This window comes from Colletes gigas, unplaced genomic scaffold (genome assembly GCF_013123115.1).
Source record: "Colletes gigas isolate AHSC1104 unplaced genomic scaffold, ASM1312311v1 Colletes_gigas_Sc00019, whole genome shotgun sequence".
NCBI lineage: Eukaryota > Metazoa > Arthropoda > Insecta > Hymenoptera > Colletidae > Colletes > Colletes gigas.
This window is the reverse complement of record NW_025106648.1, coordinates 5,419,486-5,436,162: the sequence shown is the minus strand read 5'-3', so window position 1 is coordinate 5,436,162 and position 16,677 is coordinate 5,419,486. Positions and strand designations below refer to the sequence as shown.

General features: G+C 32.6%; 1 protein-coding gene across 1 annotated transcript; it reads left to right on the top strand.

Annotated features, from left to right (window-relative positions):
- Window positions 1–450: 450 nt before the first annotated feature.
- Window positions 451–8,626, top strand: LOC122400578. The gene is made up of 19 exons (XM_043402100.1): window positions 451–478; window positions 895–1,117; window positions 1,196–1,361; window positions 1,449–1,671; window positions 1,762–2,041; window positions 4,432–4,697; window positions 4,785–4,968; window positions 5,041–5,280; window positions 5,363–5,453; window positions 5,547–5,794; window positions 5,865–6,039; window positions 6,104–6,375; window positions 6,947–7,058; window positions 7,139–7,225; window positions 7,293–7,427; window positions 7,501–7,775; window positions 7,866–7,990; window positions 8,061–8,216; window positions 8,292–8,626. The coding sequence occupies exons 1-19, from the start codon at window positions 451–453 to the stop codon at window positions 8,381–8,383; spliced, it is 3,378 nt and encodes a 1,125-aa protein (XP_043258035.1). The 3' UTR covers window positions 8,384–8,626.
- Window positions 8,627–16,677: the final 8,051 nt, after the last annotated feature.

Below are 16,677 nucleotides of genomic sequence, written 5' to 3'. Positions count from 1 at the left end.
TTCAGAAACTAATTTTCTTAATAAATTTTTATAAATTTCTAAGCTCAAGGTCATTTAAAGGTCATTGATTTCGGTTTTTCATCAGGTTCATCAGTCTTCCCGTCGAATATTTGTTTAAACATATTCAAATTATATGAGATACGTTGAAACTTCTAATTGTTATGTTTACAAATGTTGAGTTAATAAACGTTGTTAACGAGCTAGATGTCGATTTGTTTCTTGTGTCCATTACAGATTTCTTTCCTTCTCAATATGACAGTCAACGGACTCCTTTTTCACAAAAGACTCCCACCATAAGCGTTCGAAGAAATGAGAAAGTATAAGCCGCGTTACCTTGACTGGTTTCATTACAAGGTAACTGCTTGACATAGCATGGGTTAGAATACAAGTTAGCTACTTGATACATTACTTTTAAAAAATGCATTAAATATTCTTCCATAACACGGAAAGATGTGGTGGTTTATTTTATTAACTTACGGTAAGTAATATTATATTATAATACACATGCACATGCACAGAATAATAACATTTAGAACCCTTTCACGCGACAATACTTGTATGCGATACAGATCGTAGGTACACATAAACTTAAGAGAAATATCGGACAGTGATTAACCTATGCTGAGATCAAAGTTTCCGACATATATCTTATACAAGTATCGTCGTATAAAAGAGTCCTTATTGTTAGTCATCATCGCTGAAAATTCAAGTACCGAAATAAAACATTAAAACACACATATATTTAAAAAAAAATATTTTATGTTTGGACACCACAAAATCAACATATTTTTACGAAAATTTATCCTACATAACAGACATTAAACACTAATTTTCTCTTACATCGCATATCCTTTTTCTAATATTATATTGTATTGTACACTTACGTTTTTATAGCTTCCGTTGGGCATGCATTACGTCTTGCGGCGTATATTTCTTCCGGCGGACTTCACGGAGAAATTCGATTCGAGAAAGCAACAGAAACATCTGTAAGAATTCGATTTTCACTTCAAGCTACACTCCAATATCCGGATCAACAATGGTTTTGGTCAGTTACTCAATTCCCTGTTGATTATACTGTTGTCAACGATAGATGCAACCGTCGATACATTGGAGAAAGGTATTTATTTTTTACATTTTTATTTTAAAACACCTGTTTCTACTTTCTTTTTTTTCAACGATATTATAAATTTCGTAGTGTCATCGATTTGACAGAATTTGTTGGACCACTGGATATGCCCGGAAATGAAACAGGATCGGTGGAAGTTTCAGGAATAAGCTTAACAGGCAAAAAAGGTTTATGGGGTAAAAGCTTGCTCTTTCAGGATTCATATTCGGACAGAACCATTTGCGCCTCAATCACGGTAATTTTTCAGAAACGGAAAATTAATTTTGCATGCTTCTTAAGTATAAATTAAAAAAGACTTCTTTCCATATCGATAATTCCTAAGGTACTCGAGAAAAATGTAGAAAAATTTGCGGAAGCACATTTTTACGGACCTATAGCGGGAACTATTTGGTTCCGTTGGTTGGGTGGTCACATTGGTGCTAACACCACCGATACGATAATTTACGTGGATTTGCATCACGTAAATAAACAGAAATTACAAAGTGTGGACTACACAGAACATTACTGGAAGATTTATGTAACTGACATTTTTGACATCAGTAAAGGTTCAGTTTTTTATAAAATATATCCCATTCATTAATCAGCGACGATTTACTTTGAACAAATTAAATTTTTAATATACACTTATAATCCAGATAAATCGAGTTGCAACATTCTACAATCTGTCTTTGATCCAAATAATGCTGGTAATGGAAAAGCCATCGGCGATGTTGATACACGTTTAGGCAAACTAAAAGTGGCTACCAACTATCAGAAAAGGTATAAAACTTTGTACAGAGATTCCGAATTGTCTCTGCTACCTGCTGATTTGCTTGGCCCTCACCGTCTATTATACTTAGTGATCTTTCATCCGACGCACGACGATTCCTTTTTAGTTTGTGGCAAGATTAATCATCGGAAATCAATTTTGGCCAAGTAAGACTTCACAAATATTTTAATTTCCCATTACTTTTCATTTCTTTACATTTATTAAAATGCACCTCAGATTTTCAAAATTGTACACCATATAAGATGCCACATGCAATTGGGATAAGCTGTATCTCTAAAACTGATACACTACTTTATTAAAAAATATTAAAGTACTTATCCCCTTAACCTAATAGTTTAAGAATTATACCACTTTAAAGCATATTAAACTATTTTAGTATACTTTAAAGATGTTATGCATTATTCACGATACACGAAATGTTTATACGGTCTTCCATTCTAGTCCAAACATTGTTTCACTATTTTCTTTACGTTACTTAACATTTTTATTATGTATTACTTTCGGTATTTCTAAACAAATATGATGTTGAACATCTTGAACACTAGGAACAGAATGTAACATTAACTTTATGTGATATACTTTATTTTTTAATTATCTCCATAAGAAAATAAACAAGAAAGTTAATCCTACATGAATTGATATTAGACATACAGTATGCGACAAAAAAATAGCACACCTTGTAATTTAAGTAAAAATTGTATATGTAGTTGAGGATTATTATTTCTGATGTTGTATACTAGATGCAAATCTTTGCTGAAACTGTTTCTATCCAGATTGTAAACAGTAGTCTTCGCAGATAGCTCAAAATGTAAACAAAGTGGTCACTGCCATGACAGCAAGATAGCACAGTCTAAGGTTTTTCTATTTCAGTTGACTCTGTGAGTCATGGAACGTGACATTAGATTGTGTTTATATTGTTACATAGTGTAATTTGTCTTTGCAGTATTTATCTAAAACATTAAGCATGATGAGTCGCAGCAAAAAATTTAATGACAGAGAAATAAAAACAATTAAAGCATTAAGACAAGAAAGTTTCTCCATTTCAAAAATTGCTTATATTGTGCAACGAGGTCGAAAAGTGATTTATAATCTGCTGAAGAATCAAACAAAATATGGAAACAAGAAGAGTATGGGTAGACCGAGTGCAACAACAACTCGCGAAGAACATGCAATTTTGAGAGCAGCTTCTAATTCTACCTCTACAGTAAGGCAGATAGCTGTCGAAGTTGGTTAAGTACTAATATAAGAAATGTGTAACGTTGTATTCAATGAACCAAACTTTTAAAATGAAAGAAATTAGTTAAAAAGCCACCATTAACTAATCAACATAGAGAAGCTCGATTACAATTTGCGGAAAATCATATTCACTGAAGAAAGAAATGGTAAAAAGTTATGTTTACCGACGAGAAACGTTTTAATTTGGATGGACCAGATGGGGCAAGATATTATTTCCATGATCTTAGGAAGGAAGAGCAGATTTTAAATTGTAATCAAATGGGTGGAGGAGGAGTCATGTTGTGGTCAGCAATTGGGTATTACGGCAAAGCAGAAATTGTGTTTATAAATAGAACGCTAAACACTCAAAAGTATATGCAACTTATCGATGAACAAATAAACAAGTATGCAACAACACTTGCTGGTGAACAGCTCATTTTTCAGCAGGATAATGCGACTGTTCATACGGCAAAATGCGTAAAGAGTTACTGAAGAAGTAATAATATACAAACTTTAGCCTGGCCAGCTCGTTCTTCTGACATTAATATAATCGAAAACTGTTGGGAATTTTCAAACTGTTAAGGAATTAAAGGAATGTATAATACAAAATTGGAATACAATAACCTGAAAGTATATAAAAAAGCTATACAAATCCATCCTAAAACGTTTGCTTCAGATTGTACATAATAAAGGGTACACGAAGTATTAGAAATAACATTAACGAAGTATATTCTACGTTATAACAATGTATGCTATCATTTTGCTTTCGTTGTTTTTGTCAATCGACTAAAATGATTTGTTATACCCATTAAACGCTCTAAATATATAAAGCATAATAAAATAATCTTTTAAAATTAAGGAAATAATATACTTTCAGGGTGTGCTATCATTTTGTCGCATACTGTAGACTCATGTTTACAAGCATTCTAATGCATAATAATACACAAGTATGTCTCCACGAAAATGAATAAAGATAAACTGAAAAAATTTAGTAAACTTTAATGTGTTATAACTCTTCAACTATGAAGTTTAGGGCATAAGTACCTTAATACTCATATACCAAGATTAAAACATTGTATAAAGTAGTATGATCAAAATTATAGAATTTATAACAATGCATAGAATGTATAACAATGGATAAAATCATATTCAGTTTGTGCATCGTTTGATACTGTTCAATTTTTCCTTATAATATTCATTTGTATTTTTAACAGTTTTAGAAATATAGCTTTCCCAATTGCATGGAGCACCTTGTATAGATACTTTTAAATATTTTCTATATATATTTAATTTCATTCTATTTTATCTTTTAATTATTTAGAACTTTAATTAGTTCTCATGGCATAAAAGGAGAGGTAGTATTGACTCAAGTAACTCCGTTCGAGCCAACATGGGTTAATATTTCCTTAACGCCTGTCAATGACTTAGAAACAAGATTGAGATATGCGACTAAAATACATTCATACAAAATTCATGCATTGCCACCAAAGGTAACAGAAACACTAAGTAATACTGACGAATTATGTGAAACGACTAAAGATGTATATAATCCAAGTAATATTAACGTAACAATTGTGCCACCAGCAGGTAAACAATTAATATATGTATTTTTTAACTAGTATTAAGTTTTTTAAGCTTGAAATCTACAATTTAAAGTACAATTGTGTAAATCAGGATTTGGAACTCAAGATCAATATGCTATTGGTGATCTTTCTGGGAAACTTCAAAATCGCAAAGAAGGATCGTATCATTATGATATTTTACCAGGAAGTGCGAAACTTACTGGAATTTATTGGGACACATATCTTCCTCTTTCAGGAAGCTACAGTGTCGTTCATAGAAGCCTTCTTCTTCACAAGTAATAGTGCCCTCCATATTTTTCATTCTTGCTTATACGATTATAGAAATAAACTGTTTTCACACTCTTCAGATATAATGAAACCGATAATACGAGTGCAGTACCATGGATGTGTGGTACTTTGAATCTTTACTTGCCAGATAATACTGGAGAAATGCCAATGTTAACTGCACAAGTAGTATACAGATATCCTATTGTTGGAAGAATAATTTTCCGTCAGCCACAAAATTATCCTGAAATGGACACTACTATCATAATTGAAAATTTAATTCATGCAGATGGTAATACTTTAAACAATTCGGCATTACATAGGTATAATGTTCAAGTACGTTTATTGGAAATAATAACTTTTTTAAAGTTATACACGAATATTTTATAATGTATATATATTTAGATGGATGATTCATGACAATCCGCCAGGTAAAGATTACTATAACTGGACAGGCAGATGTTTGAGCGCCGGAGAATCTTATAACCCATATAAAGTATAATAATTAATAAAATTAGTCGAAGTATTTATAATACTCAATACAATCGTCTTTTTTTATTTTGTAATATTATTTGTTCAAATGTTTTAGGTAGAACAGGATTCGAATTCTGAATACTGTTCAATGGATGAAATAACATTGTGTAGGGCAGGAGATCTAACAAGACATGGTACGATTGATATTGCTGGTAGAAAACTCTATGGATCTACTTTAACACGAAAATTGTTTACGGATACAATGTTATCTTTGTCGGGACCTAATAGTATATTAGGAAAAAGTTTGGTAATATATGATGACCATGGACCACGCGCAAGAGGAGAAAGACTAGCATGCTCAATGTAAATTTAATAAGAAATAGAAATTTAATTCTAATATAAATATGCACTGAATATTATAATTTTTATTCAGAATTAGTAGAGTGTATAATCGCAAAGCTGTAGCAAGAGATTGGTTTGGAAACGGAGAGAATATTTCGTTAAGAGGAAAACTGGAATTCGTACAACAAACTGAATATGATGTTACGAACATAGAAGTAAATTTAGATGGTCTTAGTGGAATAATGAGTGGATATCATGTACACATGGTAATATAAATATAGTGATATTAGTATTTTTTAATTCCCTGTAATACAAATTTACATATTTTAGACTTCGATAGAACAAGATTTGGAATTTCCATGCGAAAGTACATCTTTATATGGACATTGGAATCCATTCAGCATCAATGGGAGTAACACACCGCTTCCCAATGAAGGAACTTCTGATCAATACGAAGTTGGTGATCTCAGTGGAAAATTTGGTACATTGGAGAACAGGAAAAAATATACATCAACTTTTAATGATACGATCCTTCCATTGTTTGGATCAAAAAGTATATTAGGCAGAAGCATAGTAATTCACAAAAAGAAAAAGAATATAAGGTAATTGTAATTTATCGTATTTATATAATTGATAATGATACTTGTATTGGATTCTATAATTGTCAAATATATGAAAAATTACTAATCTATTAAGGTATTAAAAAGTAAAGATGTTAGCATACTCAATAATTTATTACAATATAAACTATCTATTTATTATTGTACACCGGTACAAAAGTATTCTTTAAATAACACTTTTATAAGCAAATAGTAAGTAGTATCGTTTAGAAAGTTTTTATAATAATGATAAATAATAATAATGATTAGTGAAATAATATTTAAAATATAAAAAGTTATTATTATTACTTTGCCAATCATAAGTACCTGTAGTATATCGAGTATTCAAAATGCGACTTAAATTTACTAAATTTTAAATATTTAATATTTTTTTAAGTAATTCAGAGTGACACAAATGTTTTATTCTTGTCTCGTTAAAAAAATATTTTTTGAACATGTGATTGATTATATTTCTAGTATTGTAGTATGTACGATTACAAGAATACATTAGTAAAATTTTACCAAACATTTTAGGAGGAATTCTGTGTATATTTAACAGTACTTTTTCTTTCAGATGGGCATGTTCAACCATAGAAAGAGGATATGCACCATCTGAGGCTGATGAGTTACGAGCAATTGCTTCTTTTCATCATCCACAAGGCTTTGCATATGGTTACATAAGAATGGTATTGTAGATTTAAGAATTCTACGTCTTAATAGAGAAATAGACGTAGAAATAGATTTTAATAATAACTAATAATTGTAGTTACAACTGGTATATCGAGATGGTAGTCGGAGCGACACTGTAATCGAAGTAAAATTGCAACACCCTGGTAAACATGATCGTAATGTTGTAAGTACATTAGACATAATTTATATTTAGGAATCAATCTATAAATATTTAAAATATTTTTTTATAGACAAAAAACCACAATTGGGCAATATATGTAAATCCAGTGGGTGTAGATGCAGCTGTGCAGGTAAAGGACACTAGATGTGTGGCAGGTGGATATATATGGAATCCTTATTTTACACAATTGGCTGATCCTTTAAACGTAATATTAATTACAATTATATCTAACAGTAAATATTTTAATTCTATGAAATAATTTGACTTTTATTTCATAGGATGATCTATATAGACAAGAATGTGGACCTGATTTACTGTTACGATGTTACGTAGGAGATATATCAGGCAGATTAGGTCCCATCAATATAGGATTAAAGAGACAAGTTTTTACAGATTCTAATTTTCCTTTAGGTGGATCAGAATCTGCAATGGGTAGATCTATTATTATTTTTGATAAAGATTTCGGACGCAATAGATTTGCGTGTGCCAATATCGAACCAGATAATGACATCGTAAAATATGCAAATATAAGAAAACCACCTCGTTTCGTGGTGTTAGTACACATGCAATACCCTATCTAAATAAAATTTGTTACTAATTTTACAATATTATATGATAATTCAATATATATTTCTTATTATAGAGCACAATTTTTAGAGGATGTACGAAAAATTATGGGTATTCCTGAATGGATGCTATCTATAGACAATAGAAAAACTAAAACTTTACACAATGGTGCATGTATTCAGTTTCTATTACATTTTAAAGGTAATTCGGAATATTTATAAAGTATTTAAAATCCAATATTTAAATAATGATTTTATAATTTTACATTTAGGTCCAATCGTTAATAAATTAGAAGAAGATTTTAACAAACTTATGTTAACTGGACGATTAGATGCACCGAGTTTATACATTCCAGGATATATTTCTACAAAACGCAAGACTACTTTAGGTTATCGCCTATGTGGAAGTCGAGACCCACATGATAAAAGTAATAAATTAAATATTATAAAAAACAGTTACATATAGTTTATCATTGAAAATAACATAATTTTAATACTTTCAGGATTTAATATCTCATTTCGAAGTATCTCTCCATCGTTAGTACCACGATTGTTTTTAATTGTAACTATATTTATTATTAGCAATATAATATAGCATACATCCAATATTAATTTCATTGTATACATTTATTAATGCTTTGACTGCCACGTCATCCATATACATATAGGTAACAGAACTTTTCACTATGGAACTAAAACAATTAATTCTCAAGTTGAAATGTTAAAGGAAATAAATTTGAATAGGATTCATGAATTTTAGGGAGGTTACGAAAATAAGTGTTAAGACAAATTATGAAATACAATTATCTAAAATCAAAGTTTTGGTCTAGAAAAACATTTTAAGGTTTTAGTTTGGCAGTCAACATGTTAAGGAAATATTTGATAAGGTATTTTATTTTTATGCGGAGCCGTTACATTTTTAACATTAGTTAGAACAACAAATATTTAATATACAGTTATATAAATTATAATTTTTATTGTGAACAATTAATGATCATAAAAGACTTATAGAATGGAAAAGATTTTTTCACCAAATATGTTTTTTGATCGAAGTGCTAAGTGGAAGAAACTTTTTATCATATTTATGACGAATCATATCCGTTAATTTTGGAAAGGTGGTATTACAAGAAATTATGTTAAAGTTGAACCCAAGTATGTTTTCTATATTTTTCATTGAAAAATTGTTAATATTGACATAGACCCGGTATACAAGTAGACCTTACATCCAATGTATTTTTTCGGCCCATTTTTCGCAAGGTTACCAACAAGTTATAAAAATGAATGCAAGAAATGAAAGAATAGAAATGAAATTATAGAAATATTTTTGTTTTTTAACGGAATGAAAGCTGTATGGTCCAAAATTGTATACAGGTATATAACAAATTTCCAGAAAAAATTTGCAACTTATCAATGAAGTATACATTATACATTAGGGCTTGAAATATGTATGTTGTTTAGGGTATCATTTTGAACAATTTGTTTTTCAAAATGATGCCCTTAATAACATATTTCAAGATTATTAAAATTCGTAAGGATGTACCTTATCGCCAAGTTGACCGCAAAACCTCTATTTTTTATTTCAAATTGTAATACATTATTTCTTTAAAAATTAACTTGGCAAAAACGTATTTGCAACTCCTCATTCCACTTCGCGAGAAAGACAGAACGATACTCGCCCTCTTTCTCGACTCTTAAAAAGTTGCTCAAAATGAACACAGCACTTTGGGCAATTTTTAGGTGTAAAGAAAGAAGGCAAATGTGAACCTTCCATTCTTGCTCTTGCGTCGCCCACCCGTTCGAATTGTCGGCAAACGACAAACGTCGTCGCGACCAGTGATGGACATTCGTGAGAATTTTGGTCATGCGCACTGGAATTTTCCCTCGTGGGATTCCTTTCTGCGCATGCGTAGCTGACGTCACATCTACCTGTCGTCCGCTACCATTGATCTACCATAGTATCTTTAGCGCAAAAAGAGGTGCTTGTTGGGAATTCCCATGTTTTGTACAAAATTGAACTTTCTACTTCAAATGCTCGCTAATCGCACAAAAATTAACTTATCGAAGATCCCCTACGTATTTCTCTAGCTATACTCATGTAGATTAAGAGGAAATTTTTTGTCTCTTTCTCTGTAACTTCTTTTGTTCCTTACTGGGATCCAACGGTACCCTAAATTCTAGTTAAGTGTATACGGCAGTGATCATGCGCTCCAGTGCGCATGACCAAAATTCTCACAAATGTCCATCACTGATCGCGACTAATGTCGTTTGCATTTCTCGAAAGCAGACCTGGCCGTGGACGTTTTGAAAATTCATTGACTTTCCACACCAAGATGGCCGTGCGCTATACATACATATTATACATGCTAGGAACTATAAAATTGTGTAGCCTCTGCTGCACAGCTACTTTCTAATAACAGGGGATAATTGTTAAATCTAAACAAATTTGAGAATACAGTCTTATTTGTCCTCTTTATTTAGTAATTATAATAAACGTTGACTCATTAAAATTAACCAATTGAAAATGAATAGAAATTGACGTTGCGCAGATCGTGCAATGTACATTTTGGAATTGAGATCTCTATAGCCATTTTTTAATAATATAAGAAAATTAACAAATTTGAGTATACAGCCCTATTTATCTTCTTTGTTTAGCAATTACAAAAAATGCTAACTCATTATAATTCGTCGGATTACTTTAGGTTGAGCTGTTAGAGGTAGACAGTAGACAGCTGCAAAATCAGGTAAGAACCCAACCACGCTACAGAACTGGGCGCAATGTTGCCATATCGTAGCACCGGTGACGCGCAGCGTTGTCTCCATTCACAAGCGTAACCGTTCTTTCGCCAGTGGCTTAGTAAAAACGATTCCTTATCGAAGATATTTATCCTTCGTTTTATTTCTCCATTTATTTTCAAAGCTATTAACATTACGCAGTATTCCTTGTCTTATTTTAATCAAGAATGATCCATATTCTTTGAAAAACTGTTTTCTAAACCTTATAATTATATTCATGACATAAAAATAATAAATAAATTTTAATTCAAAATAACAACTTTAATCTTTTAAAAAAGTCACAATTAGTTTCCTTAAAGAATCGTTAGTAAAATAGAAGTTTGTAGAAAGGATTTCAGGGAAAACCAGAATAATTTTTTTGGAACAAATTTTCTAGAAACACGAAGGAGCATATACATACATGTACGTATGTTTCGTTAAATACATTTAGGTACAGGTACAGGCAAGTTTCAAATATTCTTTGTTAACCCCGATCAGCTAGCAACGAACTAATAGATTCCCATGCGAATAAATGATAAATCTAATTATTACAAGAACTGTATGATTACTCTGCCAGATTTTACACTCCTAATGCAAGAATTTACAAACAGGTGTCCAGTTTATTTCAACTGTATACAAACTCTTGACGCTTGCTCGACAATGGGGCGTCTGGGTGACTGGTTTCTTTCAACCGTACACTCCCGATGTACTTATTCTGCCGATCAGGCGTCCGGTTTATTTTAAATGTATACAGGGTGTTCGGCCACCCCTGGGAAAAATTTTAATGGGAGATTCTAGAGACCAAAATAAGACGAAAATCAAGAATACTAATTTGTTGATGGAGGCTTCGTTAAAAAGTTACTAACGTTTAAAGTTCCGCCCGTACTGAATTTTTTTCCAGAAAGTGGGTAGGATTTCAGGGGTAAGTCTATTCACCAATAATTATTGTAATTGACCCCCGCAACCGAAAATAATTTTTCCAGAACGGTTTGAAATTTTTTAATTTCGTCTAAAAATTTTAGTACCAACTCGAATTTTTTTCTCGGAAGTGGGTAGGATTTTAGGGATATGTGTATTGACCAAAAGTGATTGTAATTGAGCCTCGCAACTAAAAATAATTTTTTCAGAATGATGTGAAATTTTTAATTTAATTTATTAATAACTTTTTAATGAAATCTCAGCCAAGAAATTAATATTCTTGGCCTCTAGAATCTTCCATTAAAATTTTTCCCAGATGTGGTCGAACACCCTGTATACACTCCTTATCGATGAGCAAACGTAGCTTACGTGTGTATTTTGGCAGATGCAGTTAGGCCGAAACCAGACGAGCGGTGTGATATCGCAGTGATTTTATGTTTTTCCTTGTTTTACAATTAAAACAACGAAAACATAAAATCGGCGTTACTATGTCAGTCTTAGTTGTTTTCAATTGCAAAACAAGGAAACACATAAAATTGTTGCGATATCGCAATGCCATATCGATGATTCGATATTAAGGGAATTCTTTGCTAACCGCGAGTGAGCCCTAACAAGCGCGCGAGCGTTCATTAACGATCTCGCGAAACATCGCGAAGCTTCGATTATCGTCAACGGAACTATCGGTCGCAATTCTTATGTTTCATAACGAAAATACTTCTAGAAGTTTCGATTTACAGCCGGTCCAATTATCGATCGGTCGTGATTCTAACTTTTGACTGGGCAACCGATTTCGCGAACGTTCGATGGCAATTCTTACACGACATATTATTACAAGTTTAAAAATGCAACATTCGTGTTAAAACTGACGATTAATGAATTATTGATGACCGTGACGCCATTTAATTTATTTAAAAGATGACACCACCTTAATGAACCTAAAACAAGAGGTATTTTTATGAATTTTTTACAGGAAATGTGTGTTCTGTCGAAATGACCTCTGTTTACCACGTATATATAAATAATTTCTTGAACTTTTGGAAACAATTTTTAAAAAATATCTATATTTATTTATAACAGAGAAAATGTCGTTATTCTGAACCACGTAATGGTGTGCATGGTACGCTGGTGTACCTACGTGATAACTTAAAAACCGTTTAACCGAATGTAATGTTTGGTATACATATTCTCAATAACATTTTTTATCGGTCGACGTATCGATTTTTTTGTTTAATTACTTCCCGGAATATGATAAAAACACGTCGTTGAAAGATCCATTTTTTACAAGCTGTTATAATTTTATTGGCTTATTAGTTAACTTATTTTGCAGTTAGAACATAACAAAATTCAAATTGTAAGCGTTAAATCGTTTCAAAGTATTTTGCATAGCCAGTACATCGCTACCGTACGGTGTACACAAAGCCCCTTTCTCTCCGCGCAGAGAGGACGTTCGGGTTTTTTGTTTAGATAATATAATGGCTCCCGAATTCCAGTGAGTCAGAGGCAGTTATGTGTAACCTCTAGATGTGTTGACAAGGTCTAAATCGAACAGATCAGTAACAACAAAGGAATGCTTATAGACCGTAAACGTTACGTTTAATTTATATCATCATTTCTCTTATAATTATGTTCCTTCATCGCAGTACCCCTTTCATCATTTAAATTTCCCCCCACAAAATATTGTTTTTACTTTAAAAACATCTAAACTTCGAGGTGAAATTTGTAAAATAAATATTTGTTGTATATTTAAAATATTGCAGAATTATATTTCCATCTATTTGACAAATGAAAATAAAGCGTTTCTTTGAAAATGAATGTGTAAAACTTTCTTAGCAACGGTCAATGCATCGTCATATTCCGCCATTTTTTCTACGGTATGCATGGTTCCGTAACATCAATAACTCCTAATAAGATTCGTTGCTAGGTAGTTGCTTTGCCGTTGCAATGGCGATGATGATCGTTTTTACTCCTTAGAAAAATCAGCAACGTCGCCGCTACAACGGTCTACCTCCAGAGATGCCAGACGGATCCCTCGGTGGCTTATTTCATTTTATCACACTATGCTAAATCACACATACGTGAGCTCGTAGAACGGAGAATCGAGAAAGACAAACTGACGCTCGCCCTCTTTCTCGATTTTCCGAAGCTGCCCGAAGTGAGCACGAATGTACTCGAAAGTGCCGACGCTGTCGACCGGTCGACAGTGTGATCGTGGGATTTTTCCATCGTAGGATTCCTTTTTGCGCATGCGTTAGCTTTCTGCCATAGATGTATCTTAAGCGCAAGAGGAGGTGCATGTAAGGGGCCTGTTGGGAATTCCAACATTTTTAGTTTTAAGTTGATTAAAACATATGAAATTAATTTGATTTAAATGTATTTAGTTAATATTGATAAAGTATATGTTTCCAGTATATAATTTTATATATTTTATGTATTTGCGTGTTTCACGTTCATTTTTACGTGCACTATTTTTTTTCGAATACTGGCAAGGTTTTCTGCAGTTTCCCTTACCCTAGCAACAAATGTTGGTGTTCATGTAATAAATCGGCTGCACACGTAAAAACTAAATAAATAATGAATTGTTTTCCACTTTTTATTGTACATTTATACTGCTTTCCTTCATAAAAACTTGTCTCTTTCCCTGTCACTTCCTTAAATTTTGTTCCTTACTGGGATCCAACGGTACCCTAAATTCTAGTTAAGTGTATACAGCAGTGAGGACTGTAGCGCTCGCTCCAGTGCGCATGATCAGGAAAATCCCACGGAAGTCCATCACTGCCGGCGAACGTAACTTTAGTCGAGCTTGGTCGTCCCGTCGGTTCGGTTGGGTTGGGTCTCGCTTTGCTCTTTAAGTTTTATAAGGGGAATTAAGAATGCTATTTTCTTAACTGTATTAACTATATTAGTTATTTTGACCAAGCCGGCTCCCTGTATACGTTTCGTAGTACATGGTGTATTTAATTTTCGTGTTATCCGCGTCATCCGCGTCGCGAGTGTATTTGGTTCATCGTACATTTTGGAAGGCCCGTCGTTTCCTTTTCTAGCTTTTCTTTCCCTCTGTCTACAATTCGGTAAGGTGAAAATTGTTAATTCGTAGCCGTAACGTCGAACGAAAATGGCCGCCATTTTCTACGTTTCAGGGCGTTGCTTTGAAACGTGACTACTAGTGTCCATTTTCTAGACGATGCGTAGCTGAGAAGTATACGATTTGCGTGCCGCGTCTACAAATAATCGATCTTCATGATATTTTCGTGACGTGCACTGCCTTTACCCGACCGATTTACGCGACGGTTAGACAGATTTATTTCTGCGTTTCCTTGACGATCGTACGCGTAATATTGGTAACCCGTTAGGGATTTTCGCGATTGCCGTTGAAACGGAAGCAATATCGATATTTTGTCTTCGCAATTGCGACTACATATATTTGTTGCTTTTTCTTCATAGACATAATTCGCACGTAAATTGGATGAATACAGATTAATGTATTCATACTTATTTACAGTTTCACCTTTTCCGCGATCCTCGGGGCGACGTGTTGGACATTATGGAAAATGTGCCTATCCATATGTATTCATAATTGCAATTTCGTGTCGATTCCGTTCTCGTTAACTTCAAATTTTGAGACAGCTATTCTGCATCATGGCGACGAAACGTGTACTAAATCCGTTCTCTTAATTAACCAAGAAGAAACCAACGAAGCAGCAACCCCTAATGGTCTCAATGGTGTTAGGGTTCATAGGAAGCTGACAACAAATATAGGAGCTGTCGTTAGTTAGGGCACACTTTTTTTTAGCTAGGATATTTAGTTTAAGATAGCTAAATTAAAGAGTTTAGGGGGATGATTAGCACCTCTACCTCTTTTCGGGTTAGTATAGTAGTATTGAATCGTTTATTTCTGTTGGAATAAAGGATTGGACAGCCACGATGAAAAATACCGTGGCATTTGTTTTGCAAAGGAAGGGTGGATGGGACACGTTTGGAGATAGGGTGAGTCACCGTTTGCAGCAACCTCCTCGTGGTGTGACTTGGGAAATTTGCATTACAGTAATGCAAATTTGCTAATGGCTGCAAAAAATTTTTGGTATATTCCTAGCAAACGAATAGTTCACCGATCGGGGTGAGTTATACGTTATTTGATTCATCTAATTCAGTGCATTATTAATATGCATTTCATTATTTGTAGAAATTCGTTATTTTTTTATAAACTTGTAAAGTTACAGTAAAAAAGTAGGGTTAAGTGTGTTTTTACAGGTTCACAGATGGAAACAAGTGGCTGTCGTTACTATGTTCAAAATGCCAGGTAGTCTCATGCTAATTTGTTACACATATATTGAATGAAATTTCTGCTAATATTTCATTGAATAAATCGCCATTTTCCTATTAGGTACATTTATTAAATACGTAATGGCTCAGGTATCCAATGAAGTTTCTCTTCTTGAAAATATAAGATATTGATAGTATTGTTATAAAAAAATTAAAAAATGTTTGGTATGCCTCAGAGTGGTTTCAATTTAATTCGTGTATGCATCAGTAATGGGATCTTCAAAATTGACGCTGTGATTAATTTTCAAATGGCCTCTGATATTTTCTACAATAAAATGTCGATTCATCAATCTCGACAATCTACTCTACCCTTCCAATTGCTGTGCAGTATTTTTACTTAATTTTAGTTATATAATAATATGACATTGCTCATAATTATATGTTAGCATATTTGTTAATTTTAAGACATCTGTAACTGAGTTTGATTTTAGAAAACCACGTTCTTTACTTTGCAAATATCTTCATATTTCGTCTTTTACGTTTAGTTGGATTGATAGATCCTGTCAACGCACTGTATAGAATAGTAATGTATTATATTGTCTACCTGCAAACACTGTCAGAACAACAGTCACTATACAAACATGTTTGTTGTAGTCTATTTTACTTACTTTTCAGATTTATTAAAAATAAAAGACGTTCTTTACTCATTTTCTCGTGCCCATTATAAAACACACCCATACCAAACATGTTTATCCTAGAAATTGATAAAGAAACATAATTCTTAATTTTTGAATCTACAAATTATGTATAAACTCCTTCAACCATAGATTTTTTATCCTCTCCACAATACATATAAGTTTTCTTGAATAACGATAGAATACTATGTAAGAAAACAAATAAATAACCTTAAATTTATGTTAAATATTATTTTTGAGAGAA